Source organism: Calonectris borealis, chromosome 8 (genome assembly GCF_964195595.1).
Source record: "Calonectris borealis chromosome 8, bCalBor7.hap1.2, whole genome shotgun sequence".
In the NCBI taxonomy this organism is placed as follows: Eukaryota; Metazoa; Chordata; class Aves; order Procellariiformes; family Procellariidae; genus Calonectris; species Calonectris borealis.
In genome coordinates, this window is record NC_134319.1 from 4,069,650 (window position 1) to 4,089,235 (window position 19,586).

A 19,586-nucleotide genomic window follows, 5' to 3' on the forward strand; every position below is an offset into this window, starting at 1 on the left:
TGTACAAGGGGAAAGAAAGGAAGACGAAAGAAAAAAAAAAAAGAAAAAAAAAAAAGAAAGGAAAAAAAGTGCTGGTATTCAGTTCCTGTGAGCTCTTGCTCACTTTGAGCACTGTTCCTATTACACAATAATGTGTTATTTTGTTGAATTTTGGCATCCATCTAGCTTGTCTGGTCAGGAGCCAAAAAATTAGAGTGTGTCAGTCCACCAGTTCCTCTGCAGAGAAGCGCTCCCCTCGCCCAGCGCGTGCTCCGCGCTCCTGGCCCCAGGCCAGCAAGGGAAATCCATTTTACATAAAGAACGCACAGAGCTCAAGTGCTCGGAGACTTTTTACCTACTAAAATAACTTTATGGACAAATGCCAGTCTGCGAGACACATGCGGCAGAGAACATTTGGCACCAAAAACAAGGTAAAGCGCTCCGCAGAGGTACCAAAGTTTTTCAGAAAACGAGGAAATGGCTGTCAGTGCCGTCGTGGCACGTCACGTGACTTGGCACCGCCCGCCCCATTGGCCGGCCCCGCAGCCGAGGCAGCCGCCATGTAAGGAGCGGAGAGCTTCGCCCCTCGCTGCATTCTTAAAATGGCGGACCTGCCGCGCGCCCGGCGAGGCGAGCCCAGCCCCAGCCCCAGCCCCAGCCCCAGCCGCAGGGCTTTTTTTTTCTTCCCCCCCCGTTTTTTTTCTTTTTTCCCCCTCCTTCCCCCTCTGCTGAAGTTTTTATAAACCTTTACAGATTTGAGTAGAAACAGATTTCTCACAACTTGCTCTGCGTCTCAATTTCACAGCTCAGCATACACTCAGGCACTGTCAAAAGCTTGACAGCGTTCCAGGGAAAATATTAACTGTAAACTTTCCAACAGGAATTGAAGGCACACACGGCTCCCGTCAGGATGTCCCCTCCGCCAAGCGCGGAGAAGGCAATGTTTTCACAGGTTTCCAAAGCTCGCGCCGCCGCAAAAGCCGCTGCGACCCCCAAGATGGTCCCGCTTCGCCGCATCGCGGGCGCAATTAAGAGGGATGCCTCCTCTCCGGCGACGGAGCACGCCGTGCGCCTCGCGCTCGCAGGCCGGACCCGTTGAACACTGCATGCTCTGATGTATAAATATTTGCCTCTGGCTAAAGTTCAAGCAGCCCTCTGTGGCTGCCAGACACAACAGAAAACCAACATCCAAGGGAAAGTGTTTACTGCAGCACTGGCCAAAGCAGCGACTGCCAGCGAGCAAGCCGCTCGCCTCGGCCCGGCCCGCGGGCGCTTATCACAAAGTACCTGGCTGGCCGCCACCCCGCGCCTGCCACCCTTCCCGGGAAATGGTTAATTTATTTAACGCGCCCGGGTGCCCTCGCCCGCACCGACAGCCTGGCATGAGGGTCGGTGGCGGAGGGGAAGACGTCCTCCCGTGCGGTCTCAAGGCATTAACCCTTCGTTAAGTGAACGTCCATCGTGCCACCGGTGAGTTAGGCGCTTTCTGCCCGGCCCCGCTTCTGAAGTTGAGCTGTTATCTGGGAGTCGAGCGCGCGCGCGCGCGCACAAAAGCTTGCAGGCAGCTACTCCTCTGCAGAGCCGGCTGCCTGCGCGCGCTGGAAGGAGACAACAGAAAAGCGGTCGCGTACGGGATGTCTTTCAGCAGCAAAAATTAATAGATTTTGAAATACACAGCGCTGGTTGGTGATGCAACCCTGTCTAAGGGATACAAAAATAAATTTTCTCACCCCTCTGCCACCCTCCAAACCAAACATCACTTAAAGCCTTCACCAAATAAGGGTCGCTAAACCCAAGTAATTCAACTCGTGAATCAGCAGCTTCAATATTCATAAAATCGCTACAGAAAGGTAAGGAAAGGCGGAAAAAAAATAAACTAGGGGAACCCTACAGGAGGCCTGGCTGTGATCAGGGCTGTTATCATTGCGGTCATCCTTGAAACGGCTTCCCAATACACCAATAATCGTAGTGTTAAAATGCAGTAAATGAACACGCCAAGACCCTGCACATCTGACTCGTTCGTGCCGTAAATGAAACAGACTTTGCTATGAACAAACGGGAAAAACTGTATTTTGGGAAAACGTCTCAAAGAAAGAAAGAGTTTGTAAGGAAGGAAGAAAAGAAGGAATGAAAAAACAAGAAAGCAAGCCTTAATATTATAATTTAACTAAAATGCAGAGAGAGATACAAATAATTATTCTGGTGTTGCCTTTAATAAACGCATTTAAGCCACCTAAATATTTGACTTTTTTCACAGAGTATATATACTGAAGTAGATGTTATGTAGCAAGTTACGTAGTTTGCTATAGCTCTAAACGGGAAAAAAATCTTTACTCCTTATTCCTCTCTCAGTCTAGGTTTAAAAAATTGCAAATTCACTGCAACCCCCCACAAATAATCTATCATCTGATCCCATTTTCTACTCCGTTTTCTCAAGATGAGTCTTAACAACTCCGCTCGCCCTGTCCAACCTGAGGGCAGCCCGCAAGCGGTGGGTGATGTCAGTGCCGTCGATCTCCTTTAGACCTAAGCAGCCCAGCATTAATAGTATCAGGACGGGCTTCCAGGAGGCCCAAGCGAATCATGTGAAAGAGGATCACAGAGGAATGTTCTGTTCCCACTGCGAACAAGACAGAATTAACTCCGAGATGCTTCCTTCTGCTGCCCTGTTTGTCCGAAAGGTCAAGACGATTAGCTCTTGTATACTCGGAACCGACCGTCAAAACAAAATGTATGCTAAACCTTCATCTATTTTAAACAGACAAGAAGACACACTTAGGAAAGATCGTTTAAGATGTGTTTAAGGTGTCGTGAGTTATGATTTTTCATTCTTCTTGTTAGCTGCTGTGCAGCAACAGCTGCCTGTTAACTTTTTGTTATTTCAAGAAGATTCAAGGAGGTTTTTCTGAAGCACAGTCCCCTTTTTCTGGTAAATATAAAGAAAGAAACAAAGAATGTGGACAGAAGAAAGAATGCCTGATGTTGAAGTCATCATGCATTTAAAAAAAACCCAACACTAAACTGGCAAGCTTAATTCATTACAACAATTATTCTATCAGGCGGATTTCTATGGAAATATATACATTGTTTACCACAGCGAGGATTCCTTTACCAGTCATATCTTTGAAGTTCAAAGATTAAAAAGCAGATACACTGAAAGCATTAAAATTGTCCAAGTGCTTTGATATGGTGTTTGCCTACATTATGCAGAAGAAAAGGTACTTACGAGATCTTAATTGACTATATATTTAAGAATGATCATAGTAACATATTCAGCATATTACCAACGGGTATGTAATGTTACACCCAATAAATGTTGTGTGACACGTACCTAATGGGTATTCTATCATCTTCAAAGAGTATAAAACAAATACAGAAAAAAATTTCATCCAATTGTATCTTTTTCATTGAGCATCAATGTAAATATAGACTGAAGCAATCAAAATGCTGGAAATATAAATATTCTTTTTAAAGCCACTGAATCCATCACTTTACTAGGAAAGGCTTAGCTATGTTATTTGCAATTCCCTCATTGCACAACAATGTACATTACTGTCTGTAAGCTCTAATTTGGCATGGCGCATCATTAATGACCTGAATGGTGGCTGTTTCACACATACATATTTAATTACAACAGCTGAACAAATTACATATTTATGCTTTATAAAGGGGATTGCCAGTCTAATTCATTTGCTATGCATGCAGGTACAGGGCTCCATCTGCAACAGCATCTGCACAACAAGAGCTAACAATTATCCATTGTAAGTGAGTGAGTGTATCTGGTGAAACCTGTAAGAGATGCAATCGTATTAACCACTTCAGTGCCTACAAACTAGTATTTTCTCAATGGACCACAATATTTTAAATAATTTATCAACAATAATACTACTTTGCATTTTCACAACATCCCTCATCCAAACATCTCTGAGCACTTTACATGCTATAAAAAATTAAGCCTTAAACACTCCTATGAGGACAGTAGTTCTTATCCCAACAGCATATATGGGGAAAGGAAGGCACCTAACCCTAAGGGGCTGGTCCCTCAAAAGGCAAAATAGGCTTCAATGGACCTACGCTGATTTATATTATTGTAACCTATGTTCCCAAGTTAAAGGTGACTTGCTCCATGTGAAAGGTGAGACAAAAAATCAGCGGCAAAGACAGAGAGTCAGATCTCCGTAAAATTAATACAGTAGTTTAAGCCTTAGAAGACCTGGCTTCCATGGGCTTTTGACCAAGCTTAAAATTATTATCCACAACCTACCGTCCTTAATTGTACAAAAACTCTTGCTGAATTATCTAACAAGCCTTCCAAAATATGAATAATTATTTCTAAAAATTCATGGAGAAATGGCGAGAGATCAGAATACTGGAAAAATATAAATGTGTTATAAATCTTCTAGAAAGAAGGGAAGAGTCATCCTGGCAGTAACAGTCCAAACTAATGTTTACAGAGTAAAAAATTAATAGAACAAAATCAAAGCACATAAGGGAGACAACTGAGCTGCCTGAACCAATTAGTATTACTGTTTTAGCACGGATATTTTTTGACAAACTAGATATATCTATGGTGTATATCAAGTAGAATTACAGTATTAATAGAACAATAGAAGTTGTATATTTAGATTCTGGCAAAGTACTTAGTACAAACTCTCATAAAATTCTGCATGCGCAGCATTATTTTGACTTGGTTCTGAAGTTATTGTATGGATAGAAAACTTACTGTAACATATGAAAATTATGAACAATCACCTCCTGAGTTGAACCTACTCATTTAGTGAAGTACTCCGGGGAACAGAGACAGTCAGAAAGAGAGCCCCATCTTATTTAAAACCTTTGTTAAAAGAAAAATAGGAAGGGAATGAAAATCGTGCATAGCCACGAAAGAGATGTTTAATGCACTTCCAGAAGAACAGAGAAACAAAGAAAAGTGCTAGAAATTTGAGAGCCGTCTGAGCACAAAACGAATTTAGTTTCGGAAAAATGGACAAACACAATAAGAAAACCAAATAATTACGGGGACAGAAAAAAATGAGGAAATACAATGTCAATATAAGCATATCAGTGACAGCAAAGAGATGATTATTCAAGAGCTCGCAATGTTGTATGGCAGTAGCAAAAGTCAGTGAAACTTCTGGCAGTCAAACATTTGAGAGAAGTGGAAGGTTTTTCATTACTTGGGACATTTAGAAGTCAAGTAGATAATCAGTGCTTTATAGGAAAGACTATGTACCGACAAGACAAGATCAAACAAGTCCTTTCCATCTCTAATTTCTTTGGCTTTACAGGAATGCTAAATAGCTTGAGAATTTTCACATAATAAATATATAATAAATCTAAGGATCAGCCTAAGTATAGGATTATGGAAAATTATTTCAACTCAATACCTGAAAGAGGAAGCATTTAGGAGTAAATGAATCAATAGTGAAGTTTCCCATTATCATTTACAGGCTCTATTTAGAAATAAATAGGTCTAAATAGGCTACTTGGCATGGGGCAGCTGTAGGTCAACATTCTACATCAGACACTGTAATTTGCCGTAAGTGCAGAGGTGCTCATTAATTACAGGGAAATTTGAAAGTATCCCTCAGGCCTATGCTGTAGCTGCCAAACTGTTCAGTGAAGTGCAGGCACCCTCCAGGAAGTTCTGGTGCTGCTGCTGCTTTAAAGACGTGATTGGGCTGCGCAGTACAAAAGATCAGCTGTCCCAGGATGGATATCTCAATTGGAAAAGCTATTTTATCGAATTAACAGCTATGGTGTTCTGTGAGTGCACCAAGTGCCACAGCTGCTTCCGTGTCAGCATCCAACATCAGCTGGATCTGCTGGCCCCACCGACTTCCCCGAAACACACTTCTCTGGCTCTCCCTCAGGCGACAGCAAAAATATGGGACAGAGCGCCATTGGAAAGCAAAAAAAAAAAAATAAAAAATCTCCCTTTTTAGGGCCGTGAATGGTGGAATAGGAATTCCAGACGTCTCCTTCCTTCAGCAGGGCAGCTCCGACTTCCTCTTGGCCCAACCTGCCCGATATTTCTGGATCCTGGCACCAGCCCGTGACAGAGGGAACTCCGCACAGCGCCGAAATCCTGGGCAAGCCAGCATGTAAACTCTGCACATCTTCCCTGACGCGTGCAGCTGTATCCTCCGTGATACGTGCATGAGCAGCGGAGCTGTTCAAAGGTTTAAACCGCTCAAAAAGGAACTAAAAAATATTTTTTTTAAAAAAAGGGGGGAGGTGCAATTGCTTAGTGGACACATGCCAGGCAACATCTCTGTAATTACATTTTGTTATGTTGCAATGCCTGCTTTTTCTACACCCTTAATTAGGCAAGAAAAATCAGGAGAAAGATCATCCCAATTTCTCCCCAGCTTCCTGGGTTAACATTAAACAGGATCAACCACCGTACCTAAATGCCCTGTCACAGTACCTCGAGTGACCTTGTCAACTCTGAAAGCTGGTCAACAATCCTCTTAATGCTGGGCAACAGGAGCCACAGTTTTAACACCGCTGCCAGGGAAAGATGCTAGCAAGAAAAGAAGATTCATGTATTGTTTATATTCCCCCGTTCCCCTTTTAGACGTAAAAGAGTCCAAAGCAACCTGTCGTTAAAGCTGCACTTAAAACCAAGGCGGGGGAAAAAAAGACCGTCTCAAAATGAGGTTGCCTACTACTTGGATTAGACGGAACGCGTGCAGGGCTGGCAGAGAGACTCCGGGATAAGGCCAGCTCGACTGCACGGCAGCTGGGTGAGAACATGAGAGGACAGCAACCTTTAGTGCAGCAAGGTAGTTACCCCAAAGGATCAACATGTTAGATAAGGATTTTGATAGCCTGATCTTTAATTGTTTAAGTTTTTACTTCTCCAAAGTAATCACCTCCATCAAAAAAGTAGGTATATATGTTAGGTTTCACTTATTATTTAATGCTGCACACTCAAAAGCAGAAGTGGATGACTCTTTTTTTAAAAATTCTGCCTTTACACGATATGTAACAAAAGTGCTTAGACTACTGCATCTATGATTTCTAAAGATGCAGTTTTCTGCTCTGGAACCAGAGAAAAAGTATTCTATTTATAGGATTAAATCTATTTTTATAATATATTTTCTGGGACAGTTTGTTTTTGTTTTCTTTTCTTTTGTTTGTTTTGTTTCAGCCAGTTGGAGCATTTATATAAAAAAGATGGGGTCAGTTTGCAAGTTGGTATAAATCTGAATACTTCAACTGAAAAGCAAAGTGATGTTTTTTTCACCCGTTATGGGACTGAACCAGCATCATGCTTAACTTGCTCCATTTGCATATCCGATTTTTCCATGCTTCATGCCATAATCACTCCTCTACGTAATGCTGCAATTTGCAACTGGAGAGATAATAACGATTTCATAAACAAGATTATAACTCCAGGTATTTAATAAAGCAACAGGAATGCAGGATTACAAAGGAACAACTAAGGTACTGCACTGAAATTCCTCCGGAGGAATTAAAGCTGAACAAAAAAAAAAACAATAATTGAAAACAGATTTTTGCAAATTTTCCAGCCTTGTTCTTTAGGCAACCATAACTCTTTAAACTGTCATTTGTAAAATTCCACTCCGATACTCCCCAGACTGTTGCAGCGGGTGCCTGTAACTTCAGTAGCTGCTCTCGTGACTGCGGTGCTACTGCGGTTGTGTTCATGCAACACGCAACGCTTGTAGTGTCACTGAAATATTAATAAAACGTATCTATATGGGGGCCTAATTTAAAAGCTAATAATGAATCAGGTTTTGTTGAATTGCCTGGAAATGTGAAGCTATCCAAGCATTTAGTATCTCGCTGCGTACATGTATAGCTGACAAATGTGTTAAGAGCATCGAGTTCAAATGTCAGACGCTGATCCAGACTGGCCGAGGCCTGCTAGGTGCAATGAACTCTCCCCCGAAGAAGTTTACTGTAAAGAGGCCAAGTCGTTCTCTTAAAATAGCCTGTGTTAGCTGGATCCAAGAATTACAGTCCCCTTGGCCAAAGGTGTACAGTCGGGATGACTTCTGCTCCCTCTTGTCAGACCTTCTTGAGCCCAGAACAGTCATGTCTCTCTTAAATTAAGAGAAACTGCTTACAGATCTAGAAATTTAATGCCAAACAGGAACAGCACTGAAAACAAGTCAATACGGGTCAGTCAACGGACTGTATTGGGGAAGACATGAACTTCTAGCATTTGCCAAGTCTAAGCAGTTGAGAAATGAATCAAAACGTTCCAGGATTCCAAATTATCTTGGAACTTCAAATTTCATCACCAGGCTTCATCTCCCGCCCAGGATGGAGCAGGGCTGAAGCCCAGCCCCGCTCAGTTGGTGCTCTACTGGAGGAGCAACGAGAGCTCCCAGGGAATGCTCTAAACGAGCCCAGCAACCACTCCAGAAGGGTCAAGATGGGGAAGAAAATCTGACCTCTCTCCCATTTCCCATCTGGCAAGCACAACCCACCTTAGGTGACAGACAGTACGATTACCGGTGGTATTTCTTAGCATAACGATTGATCTATTAAATTGATTTGCAGGTAGTATTCCTACTGTGCAGCCTCTTGCTAAAAGCAGCAAAAAGAGCCTCTTAGTAACTGTTTTGCTTTGTTTTGAAAACAATACAGATGCACGGTTTATTTTTAGTCTGAATAGTTCATATTTTAAAAATCTTATTTCAAAAATATATTTGCATTAACCTGCCTGTATTTGACTCCCCCAGAACACACTTCCCTTTAGCATACATATTTTAGGCTCGGCCACTTTCTGACTTTAGAATCGAGTTTGCTGGTAAACTATTGTTTTTAATAAGTTCTAAATGTTCCTTCCTTTCTAAGAAGCACAAATCTGCTGCCAACACACGGCTCCGATTCACAGGAATATTTATTGTGCTGATAATTGAACTCCAGTCATATGACTGAAAGAGGCTAACAAAAAAAAAAAAAAAGAAAAGGCAAAAAGCTCAACTGTAATTTCTAGACATCTATAAATTTCTTATTCTTTCTGCAGAGAGGAAGCTCCCTGGGGCTTTCTGGATAGCCTCAGTTTTATTTATCACCCACTCTCTTCCAATCTATGAATGCCATAATTCTTCCTCTTGCAAAGAGATGAACATGGCCTCAATCACACACTCTCCTTGTATCAACGAGACATTGCTAAACAGCAGTTATGGTAATGGAAAATATTGACGACCCAAGGTCTTGGTATCAGTTTCAGTTCCCGGTGGCGAAAAAAACTCAAATCTGAGGTCCGAACCAGTCTGCGGTCGGTGCTAACCATTGCTGCCGCCCTCTCACTCGCTGTTTGGAAGAGGGACACGAGCACAGGCGTTCTCAAAATGATGTTCTAGCGGGACTGCGGGCAGCAGAGGGCATGGGAGGGGAAGGACAGAGATCCGATCACACGTTGGTATGGATCTTAAACTGTTCATTGCGCTGCAAAGCTAGGGAGCTTGACCACAGTAATTTTTGTATTAAGCAAATTATAAATACTGTATTACTGCTGCTCACATATAATAATAAAAACCAACAGGTTCTGTCTAATCAAAGGTACCTGTGTTTCTGCTTGCCCTGTAGCTCATTTCTTGCAAGGCACAAAAATGTCTACTTTCAGGCTCTTAAATGGCTTTTTCAGCTAAATGAGCTCCCAATTGGAAAGAGGTCATAAATTTTCAAGAAGACCTCCAAGTAATTTTAAATATACTTTATTATTTTCAATTTACTTTGTCAATGATATTTTTATGACAAACTTAAAATACTTTTGCAGATTGATTTTATTCTTAGCAGTTTGGAAAATGCAGATTTTTTTTTAGTGCCTTAAACAGACCTTAATTTAAGACCACTATTTTTGGTTCAATCACAATCAAATCTATGTTTATAATGCTTTCCTGTGTCCAAATAGCTTTCTGTGCTCCAGCACACATTGTTTAATATTTCTGCATTAAAAGAAGCTTCTCATTTTGCTCAATCTAGGTGACTCTGCCAAGAAGTATTTCCGAGCATGAATAAGCCATGAAACATATATTCAAATTCAGATTAAAAATATGCATCTTTGAGCTTGGAATGAAGAATAAACACTTGGAATCAAACCTTGGTCCTATTAAGGTCAATGGAAAGGGTTTAAAAGTTAATTGTTTATGATTAAGGAGATGTGGGTTCTAGCATCAGCTTTGCACATGATGCAGATTCCAACTATCATTGCCCTTTCTTCACCGGTAAAATGGTGAGTAAGTAATGCCACTCCGCATTGTGGCAGATCATTTTGGAAACATTCTAAGTGCTGCATGCATTTAAAAATACAAGAGTCACATGAACAATTCAGTAATTTCAATAATTCCTTGGTATTACTTGGGACTACACCGGGTAGTACAACTGAATCAAAGTTGCACAACAGGTTGTGAACTTTATGATTGCTAGTTTGAGAAAAATGATGTGTATCTTATTTTTCACATTGAGCAAGGCTGTGATTTTCTAAATGTCCAAGCAAACTAGTGGGCTTTTAAAACATTTCTGAGGAGTAAAACTGTCTTGATCTTCCTGAGTTACCGGTCAGATTAGGTCTCTTCACCAACATCTCGCACATGCCTTTGATGCAAACGAGATCTGGACACTCAGTTGCCTACTTCAGCTGTGCCAGTTCCCACTGACTGAGCAACTTTCCCTGAAAGTTAACTTTTCCTTTTACTTGCTCTCGGGCTTTAGGGGGGTTGCATTTCTTCTTTCTTCTCTCCTGCCAAACATTACGATAAGTCAAACCTTGTTTTCCAAACAAATGGAGAACTTCATATTAACAAACAAGCCAAGTCCTGCTGCAAACGGAAAATATTGATAAGAGAGTACAAAGAAATATTCTCAACTACTGGCCACAATTAAACTTCTTTTCTAATGAATCATTACAGCTGAGTGCACACACTGGAAAATATTGTCACGGCAGATACCACCAGACCTTCAATTGTCAGTGGCCCGAGGTAAGCTTGGCTATTCATGTCCCTTCAAATCTTCCTGAGAAATTTCTGGGGCATCCTAGCGTGGGGCAGTGGTTTCTATCCAAATGACAGCCTCAAAGAACTGCAGCTGAAGGATATTTCTCACAACTCCTTGTGTGCTTTTTAAAGCCCAGCCTGCAGGTTTTGCCATTGCCCAAAGCCAGCTCTGACCAGATCTTTACAGCTGCCTAGACTGGAATCCAGCAAAAAAAAATGCTCTACTATTTTGCAGGGGATTCTTTCAGTCTCTTCAGCAATATCCAGCTCCTTTTATTTTATGTATGTATGCATATGTGTGCATTTATTAGCAGTGAGCGGTATCAGATGGCTCCGCACAAAAGCCAAAGCTCAGGCAGTTACTTTTTAAGCTTCCTCGCATTAAGACACAATCTAAATGTCGATGATGTAGAAGAGCAGTGTCCAGGATGAGAAAGTTGGTTTGCCATGTAATCTTGAAACCACTCTGACTCCCACTTAAGCCCAGTTCCCCTTGGTCTTTCCTTTGTGGTCTTTTCATACTGTCACTTAAATGCCAGTTTTGCTATGGTTATTTTGGGGAGTGGATGGATGCCTACATGTTCCAACCACCAGCTTCTCAAATGCAGTTAGGAGCCACGCATGAATCTCACTCCCCTGGGATCCTGCAAGGTTTCACGAGCTAAGAGTATGCCTTGTTTTGTGCCATTTCATTACCATGCTAGGGAGCCGTTAAAACTGAAATCATTGATACAATAAATTGAATCAGATCTAGTAAAGTCCACAGTAGTATGTACTAAGCCACAGTATGGAAATATTAAAACAGCATCAGAGATGCAATACGTTGTGCATTATGTAGATCAATGATCGGCCAAATCAAATATGAATCAAAGCACTGCACAAAACACAAGGGTAGAAAAGCTCGATAAGATCACCCAGCCCACTTCTGTGTCCACAGAATGATCCCTACAAAGACAGTTTTAGTCCCTTCTCCTGCTTTCAAACGACTCCAACTGAAGGGCATTTAATTTTACCCTTGGGGAGTACTGCACATTTCTTTGATGGTATGTTTTTTAGTTGTACTCCCAAGTCCCAACCTAAATTATCCTTCACTCTCCTTAGTGTTCACACCCTTCATATCATCAAAGATCTTTCACATCTTCTCCCTAAGGTGAGCTATACCTATTTAGTGCACCAGACTGTGATAACATTATCCTCAATAAATAGCACATACATAAGGAACCCATTGACTTAGAGGAAGTCTAACTATGGACCAGGTTGTTAAAGAAATAAGGACAGGGCAATCTGGCCTTAATCTTCATCCATAAATCAATAATACCAGATACCCTCTGCAACTTCTCTTTGTTCTGACTTTCCGTGAGTATGCTTGTTAGAGCTTCCAACAACTGCAAATGCAGTATTTTCTGCGTGGCGAAGCAAGCCAAGTGAGAGAACTGATGAACCCCTTTAAGACAACAGGATGCTGCCATAGAAGTGACCCAGTGGAGAGGACTTCAGTAGATTCCCTGCCATTTTTAGTATGTTTGCTGATGTTCGTACTTGTCCAAGGCTGTCTCCATGCCCCTGGAAGGCCACTGAGACAGCAGAGCTCCAGCCAGCGGGTGCAAGCTAGGGCAGGTAACCATGGAGGGAGAATTTTCATTATTGTTCATGGGATAAAAGACAGGGAAAAAAATATTTCTGACCCCTAAATGAGGACTGTCGAGAAGGCCAGCGTTTAATGGTTTGTAAACACAAACTCAGAGCTATAAATGCATTCCTTATTTCCACTATAATCCCTTTTCAAACTGGTTCCCCTGATGAATATAAGGAGTATTGATTTTTAAACCCATGTAGGTTCTTAGAGACAATGCAGACTGACTTAATTATAATCAATAAAATTTACAGACAGTGATGCAACCCAGCAGAAATATTCCTACCAAAAAGTATGGCATAAGAATACTCCAGTTTCCCTACAGCATTGCTAGAATATGACCTTAATACATATTTTATTATGTATAGAAGCCTGTCCGTGAATCCATCAGAAGATCACCTGCATTTCCACAGTTACAACTAATTTGGTAGTGTCTACAGTTACCTTTACATATCTTCAACGAGCGAAGGGAGAGGAAAGTTCCATCAGTCTTTATAAGAGCTACTGCCAGCACCCCCCTCCTTTTGGATATTCCCCCATCTTTCAGTCTACGTACTCTCACCACCTCTATCTGAAACTATTTCTATCGCACTGATAAAACACTAAAGGGCAGAGAGACTGAAGGCGAAATTTGTCTCACCTAAATGTGGCTGTCTAATGGTTGGGCACATCTCAAAGCGAGGTGTCTCTGCTCTTTCTGGAGTCAACAGTGAGAGCCAGGCAGTTGCGAAAGCATTTTGCTGGGCTGAAATGCCCGCGGGGAGTGCCTCTCCCATTTCACCAAACAACAAAACCAGCCTAGACAACCACCTTAGACCAAGCACCCAAGTTTTAGACAGATAAACTTACACGAGGTGAACCTAAGCACACAATATTTGCCTGGATCACAGTCCGTGGCAAAACCAAAGTGGAATGAGAATCCGCCACAGTTCAGACTAGGACAGAAACTCCCAAAGCATCCTTCTTCTCTTGACAAGGTGGCAAAATCAATGGCAGAAGGAGAAACAAAGCAGAAATCTGCATCCAGACTGGCTTCCAAACCTGCTTTCTTCTATTCATCTCTCCTCTGTTACCTTGCAGCTGCCTGGATGTTTGACCCACCACTCCCAATATATGGTCACCTTACGGCATGTCTGCACTGTGCACTGAAGCAGTCTGTGCAGTGCCAGAACGTCTTAAGTAGCGACAGCCACCCTCACCAGGAACCAGAATCCACACAGACGTCAGTACAGCACTGTAGCAGGACTATTTAGACCTGCTAAAATGGTTATTAGACAGAAAAGGATACCAGCTCATGCACAGCATTTGGCTACCAAGCTTTCAAAATCCACACTTTGCGAAGTCCTACTTTGTGAATATACCACTTTGCAACCTAAAGGCTGGGTGCTCCAAGGCAATAAATCCTATCTTGGCCTCAGCTATGTAATACCATCAACCAGACCAACCTCCTGAGATGACGACAACCATCTGATAGACACGGGACCAAGCACTTACTTCACTAAGGTTATAGTGCCCAAATGAAAGCTTAAATACGCTGAAGGACGTGGGCTGGGAGGACGCAGTGGAAACAGTCATTTTTGCGCTCAATAGTTCTACAAGAAAACAGTCAGGCTGCTGTCTCCCACCAACTAATCTCTGCAAAATTGCTGTATTACTAATTAGCAGTATTAAATTTGAGAGGAAACAATGAGTATAAACCGTTTGACCACTCATGTGGCCCAAAGCCCACCTTTCTGTTTTCTAAGTGCTTTTGAAACAGCTCTGTATTAATGGCTGTGACTTTCTCTCCATGACAAATTAGTCGGTGTTGACAGCATAGGCTATCTGTAAGTGTTGAATAAAATCTAAGTAAAAAAACAACAAGAAGATACCTTCTTTTGTAAATATCTTTCAGCTGGCACAGTAAATTACATTGATTCAGAAGTGACTCATTTCCAACTCCGCGCACATTAGCAGCCAGTATTATTCAATTTGAGATTTTAATTTATAACATACTCTTGGTAATGTACTCCCAATACATTCCTCACTTCCCTACCCTGTGACTGACAAAAGATGAAAGATCTTTACTGTATAAATATTTTATATTAAACCCTTCACTCTGCTGTATTTCTTCCATTGTCAGTTCCCATTTGCAAATACTATACATTGTCCAAAAAAGTGCTGATCTAGGCAAAGGGCACGTGCTTGTGTGCAGCCCTGCAGCTCCAGGAGCCGCCGCTCTGCTGCCGGGGAGAGACAGCGAGCGGGGCTCCCTCCTTTCGGGACTGAACTCCGCTGGCCAAGGGACTTGGTCATCTCGGAGGGCTGGACGTGGCCACGCTGCCCGCCGGACGAATTCAGGGAGGCGGGGGGGAGCGGGAGCAAGAAGCACGCCTGTGGCTTTGCAAGCAGAAGACGTCTGTGCTCCTGCTCTCAGCCCTTGACCTGGGTGAGAACGAGAGAGTAAAAATGCCTCTGTTAAGTAAACGTTTCACAAACTCTCCTGTCACCTTGTCTCTGGGTGAAACCGTGTCAACAGGCAAGATTAGATAACTTGACCTAAATCGTACTGGAAATCTGTGGCAGACCTCAGCTCAGATCTCCTGACATCCTGTCTTGCGTATTACTGACAAGACCAACCCTAATCTAGTAGGAGAATCCTTTTCCAAACCATTACTTAGTAAGGGCTAAATGCCACCACCAGACATCCACGGTAAAACCCTCCTGGCTGAGGCCAGATTTGGCTCCTATTTCTAACCCGAATCATAGGAGACTTCTAACCACCAGCTACGCACGCTGCTCCTCCTGACACTTACTGCTGTTCTTCTTGTTAAGCGCTTGCCATCTAATCCAAAATTACCCCCTGTCCCATGAAGCGCACAAAACAGAGGTTATTTATCCTGCTCTGGGCCCGTTCTTTGATCAAATTAACATTGCTGATTATTGTTTGGTCTCTATCAGGCTGCAAAAGGTGCTTCAGTCGGCTACTCTTGCGTTCCGTGGTCGTCGAGAAGAGTTATTTCGGGATCCTGCAGTCTAGACCGTGCAGGTATTCCATCGCTAGATTTAAGGCAGCACATGTGAATGCGTTACCCTACTTAGATACATAAAAAATAATTTCAACTGGGCTAAATTACCTTTATTATCAACCCTGGTAATTCCACCGCAGCCATTTTCTTGACTGATGTATGGAACACTATGAAATGAATCCTCTGAGAAGAAGATGGAAAAAAACAAGACAGTGATCAATGGATTCAATTAGTTACAGTATAATTCTACCAAGATGAAAAAGATCGAGACGCAATGCAACTTCTCCAGTCCAGCTAACAGAAGTTATAGAGAACCTGCCACTACTTTGGGGTTTTTTTTAAAACTCCCTGTAACTACTAACCCGTGTAACGCAGAAGGAGAGGAATTACCAACAGTACTCAGCAAAATATTGGCAGTACAGAGAGGCTGTGCCACAGGTGGAGGCTCCGAAAGAGTGTTTTAATGGACTAGATACACATTATGTCTGTATTTCTTCACACATAGAAAGCGTTATAACAACAGAGAGATTTCTCTAATGACAACAAAATAAAACCTTCCCAACAGCACATCCAAGCAAGAAATAACAATGCTGTCGCTACGCTGCGGAGGAACAAATTTCTCTTCTAGCGATTCCCTCAACGTTTCAAAACTCATGCTTTCAGCATCTTTCCCGCATAACGCCAAGAAAGCAGATTCCCTTAATGCGCGGGTCATCTGAATTACACTTTGACTCCGAGGCGCACCAGGCTCTCCGCTGGGTGCTACGTGACACCTCCTCGTCACGGGGGTCACGAGCCGCAGGCACGTCCCGGCAGCTGATGCCATTTGTGGCAGGCGAGGCGGCCGAGAGGCCGTGGTGGGGAAGGGAGGCACGAGGAAGAGCATAAAGACACAGTTTAGTTAATCACGTTATTAAGATCTTCATCACCGAGAGTACTTAGCACGTGGAAATAGTCAGTTTACAGTATCGGAGCGGAGCAATCTGTATATTACGCCCGGGACATTACAGCACCGGGAAATATGTAAATGTCATCATCTTAAAAGATAAAGGCATGTAGAGAGTAGGGCTTTTTTGCATGTAAAGGAAATAAGATGAATGAATAAAGCTGATCAAATGATTAATAGAATCCATAATCTTAATCTTATTATTTCTAAAGAAGAAAAGGCTGTTCAGTTAAGAGCTAGTCGTCTCCATTTCATTAAGAACAATTATATTCCAACTGATCAAGATCTACACCGCACAGCCCTCACAGCAGACGCATTTTTATATTTCCTGTCATTTCAGCGAGACGAACAAAGTTGTTGGTGATTTGCGAGGCGAAAGCTCCGGAGATGGGTGTAAACAGATTTTAAACAACAGATCTGGCCGGGGTGATTTAGAGCCCCCCCCCGCTCCCTCCGAGGAACACAATGCAAGGCAACCATGTGCTTGTTTCAAGATGTCTAAATCCCAGCCACGCTATCAATCTGAAAGAGGGGAAAGGAAAAAAAAAAAAAAATTTTATAAAATGTTTTCACACCCTGTTGGGTTAAGAGACAGTGGGTATTAATCCTATGGCTGCTACCCCAAGCTTCCTCTTTGTGGTCAGCAGAGAAGCTGTGTGGTTGGGCGGAAGGAGTCCAAAGGCGTATTTTTTTTTCCTCTCTTTTTTTTTTTTAAAAAAAAAATCTGTGTTAAAACAAGAGAAAGTGGACCGGTTACACAGCAAAGCAAAAACCACAGCCAGCCCTCTCTGCTGTTGCTTTCCCCCTAAATGTGGCCTACAGCGATTCTGCTTTCCAAAAAAAGGTTTAATTTAAACCATACAGTGCTACAAGCTGCCACGTTTCCAAATTCCACATTCCTTTCTAATCTGTGCACTTCAGAACTGACAAATTCTGCTTCCAATGGTACCCAGACTAACTGCGACGAAGAAATTGCTGCTAACCCACCATTCCTCGACTCGATAAGGAACGCCGACCCCCCCCCGCCTGCTCCCAGCCCCCGGATTTTGCTGAACTTTTAAAATGATCATATTTAAGGGGCCAGATTCAATATTTGTAAAACCTTTAGCTCTCTGGGGAGACTTTTCGCACAGTGAGAAAAGCATTTCCAGGACTCGGGGGGGAATTCCCAGTCTGGTATAAATCCACAAAACTCCCCCGACGACTTTGCAAGAGCAATTTGCACCCGCGGAGGCTCTGCCCTCGGCGCTCCGTTTGCCGAAGCCCACATGGGTGAGGACGTTAGCTCTTCTCTGCCATGCAGCCCAAAAATGTGCAGCGCAGAAGAGCCTTCCCTCATTTGAAGTTAAATAAGTAACACTCTCGGAGGGGAGGAGGGGGACAAAGAGGACGTCCTGCTTTGTCCTCGAGCAGGAATGGCCCTCGGTGACGCTAGACGGATGCAAGAGACGCCCCAGATTTTGCATCCCTGCGGAAGACCTGGAGGGAAGGGACCAAAGGCTCAAAGGACGATCGCTGCGGAGCCCCTCCGGCTTAGGGACAGTCTGTTGAAGGGTGACTCGAGGGTACCCACGTAGCCGGCAGCGGGCTGGGGGCACAGACGCTGCTACGTCAGCCGAACCCCGGGCTGGAGAAGAAACAGCCCCGTGGTGGCTGGCACAGCCCGACCGGGGTCCCCCCGGGACCCACGTTCCTGTCCAACTCCGTGCTGTGCCAGGCTGGAGGAGCACCCGGGCCACCACCCTCATCCTGGAAACTGCTCGCCCACGCTTTTTGGCCGAGCAACGCATAAAACTGAGCGTTTCGGGTTGCCCAGCAGATGTGTTTATTTCTGTCCCAGGATTTTTTGGCCCTCCTGCAGCTCTACGACAGGCAACCGTACGTACGACTCGTCAACGCAAGGTAACAGCGTTAGCCCCTCGGCAGCCTCAGGGCTCTCATCTGAACCAACGTTCAAGCAACATGGTAATTTTAGGGCACATACGCAACTATTTATCGTCTCTCCTGCAAACAACCTGCAGCAATCTGCTGCACGATGAGGCACGGGAGTAAGGCAAAGCGACCGGATGGATCTGACTCCGCCGAAAGGGAGGGAGCGCAGCTCGCTTGGGCTCCCGCACCTGCTTTCTGGGGGGGCTGCATCCACCGTGCAACTCCTCCTGCCAACCCCGAGCACAGGAAAAGCATATGTCACATCTCAAAAATCGTGGCATTTTCAAACTTCTTTTTTTCTCTTTGCCTTCTGCTTTCTGATCCATTAAAGTGCAGACAAGGAACATTTTCAGGCTTTTCTCAAGAGTCAGAAATTCGAGCTTTTCTCTTCCTTCTTCTCTTTTTTTTTTATGACAGCTGAGATGCACATGGCAATCTTTGGGTACCTGGAACCTTAAGGAAAACATCAAACCTTGTGAGACTCACCGTAAGAGCAACTGCCTGGTAACCGCACGCACGTTTAAATCACCGAATAGTTCAGCTCAATGTTTACTTTCAAGTAATGTCAGAAGTCGAGTGTAGAAGGCCAGGTTCTTAGCCAGTGTAAATCCATTTAAGTCGCGGGCTCCTTCCCTGCTCCAGAACCGTTGTGTTTATATTCAGACAATACACTCGACAGGCACCAGATGAGCGTTCGTAGCCTCAGCTCAATGATTTTTCTGGAAATGGAAAGAGCTTAGCTGTGGGATCCCTGCCAGGGTAGGAACTCCGGGGTTTTTTTGAGGTTGGGATTTTCAATAGGAGCTGGGTCCCTATTTCCCTCGTGCTCCTTTGAAAATCCAAGCCGATGTTAATAAACTCGATCGGGTCCTTCTCAAAAAAAAGAAATAGTATAAAACTGGCACAGAAGAAAAAACTATATTGATGCAACGCATGCCTTAACGAATCGGTGAAACAGTCAGATTTAATACTAGCATAAACCTGAATTTTCATCACTTCTGCCAGGGCAGTCCAATAAGGCCTTAAGTTTGAGTAAATGTCAGTCATTCTCAGTTGTCCCACTAGTAGTCCCATAATGGGATGTGCTAGCCAAAAATGGAAAGGAGGCA

The 19,586-nt window shown here is 43.3% G+C and overlaps 1 protein-coding gene across 22 annotated transcripts in view; it reads right to left on the reverse strand.

The window, feature by feature from the left end:
- NFIA (nuclear factor I A) overlaps window positions 1-19,586 on the reverse strand; it is a 252,842-nt gene that overhangs the window by 180,692 nt on the left and 52,564 nt on the right. The window contains exon 3 of one of the 22 annotated variants that reach the window (XM_075155659.1): window positions 680-18,930. The exons of the other annotated variants lie outside the window; for them this stretch is intronic. Coding sequence (XP_075011760.1) covers window positions 18,845-18,930 — 86 coding nt within the window. The 3' untranslated portion in view covers window positions 680-18,844. Of the gene's footprint in view, window positions 1-679; window positions 18,931-19,586 lie in introns of those variants that run through there. 22 annotated transcript variants of the gene reach the window in all.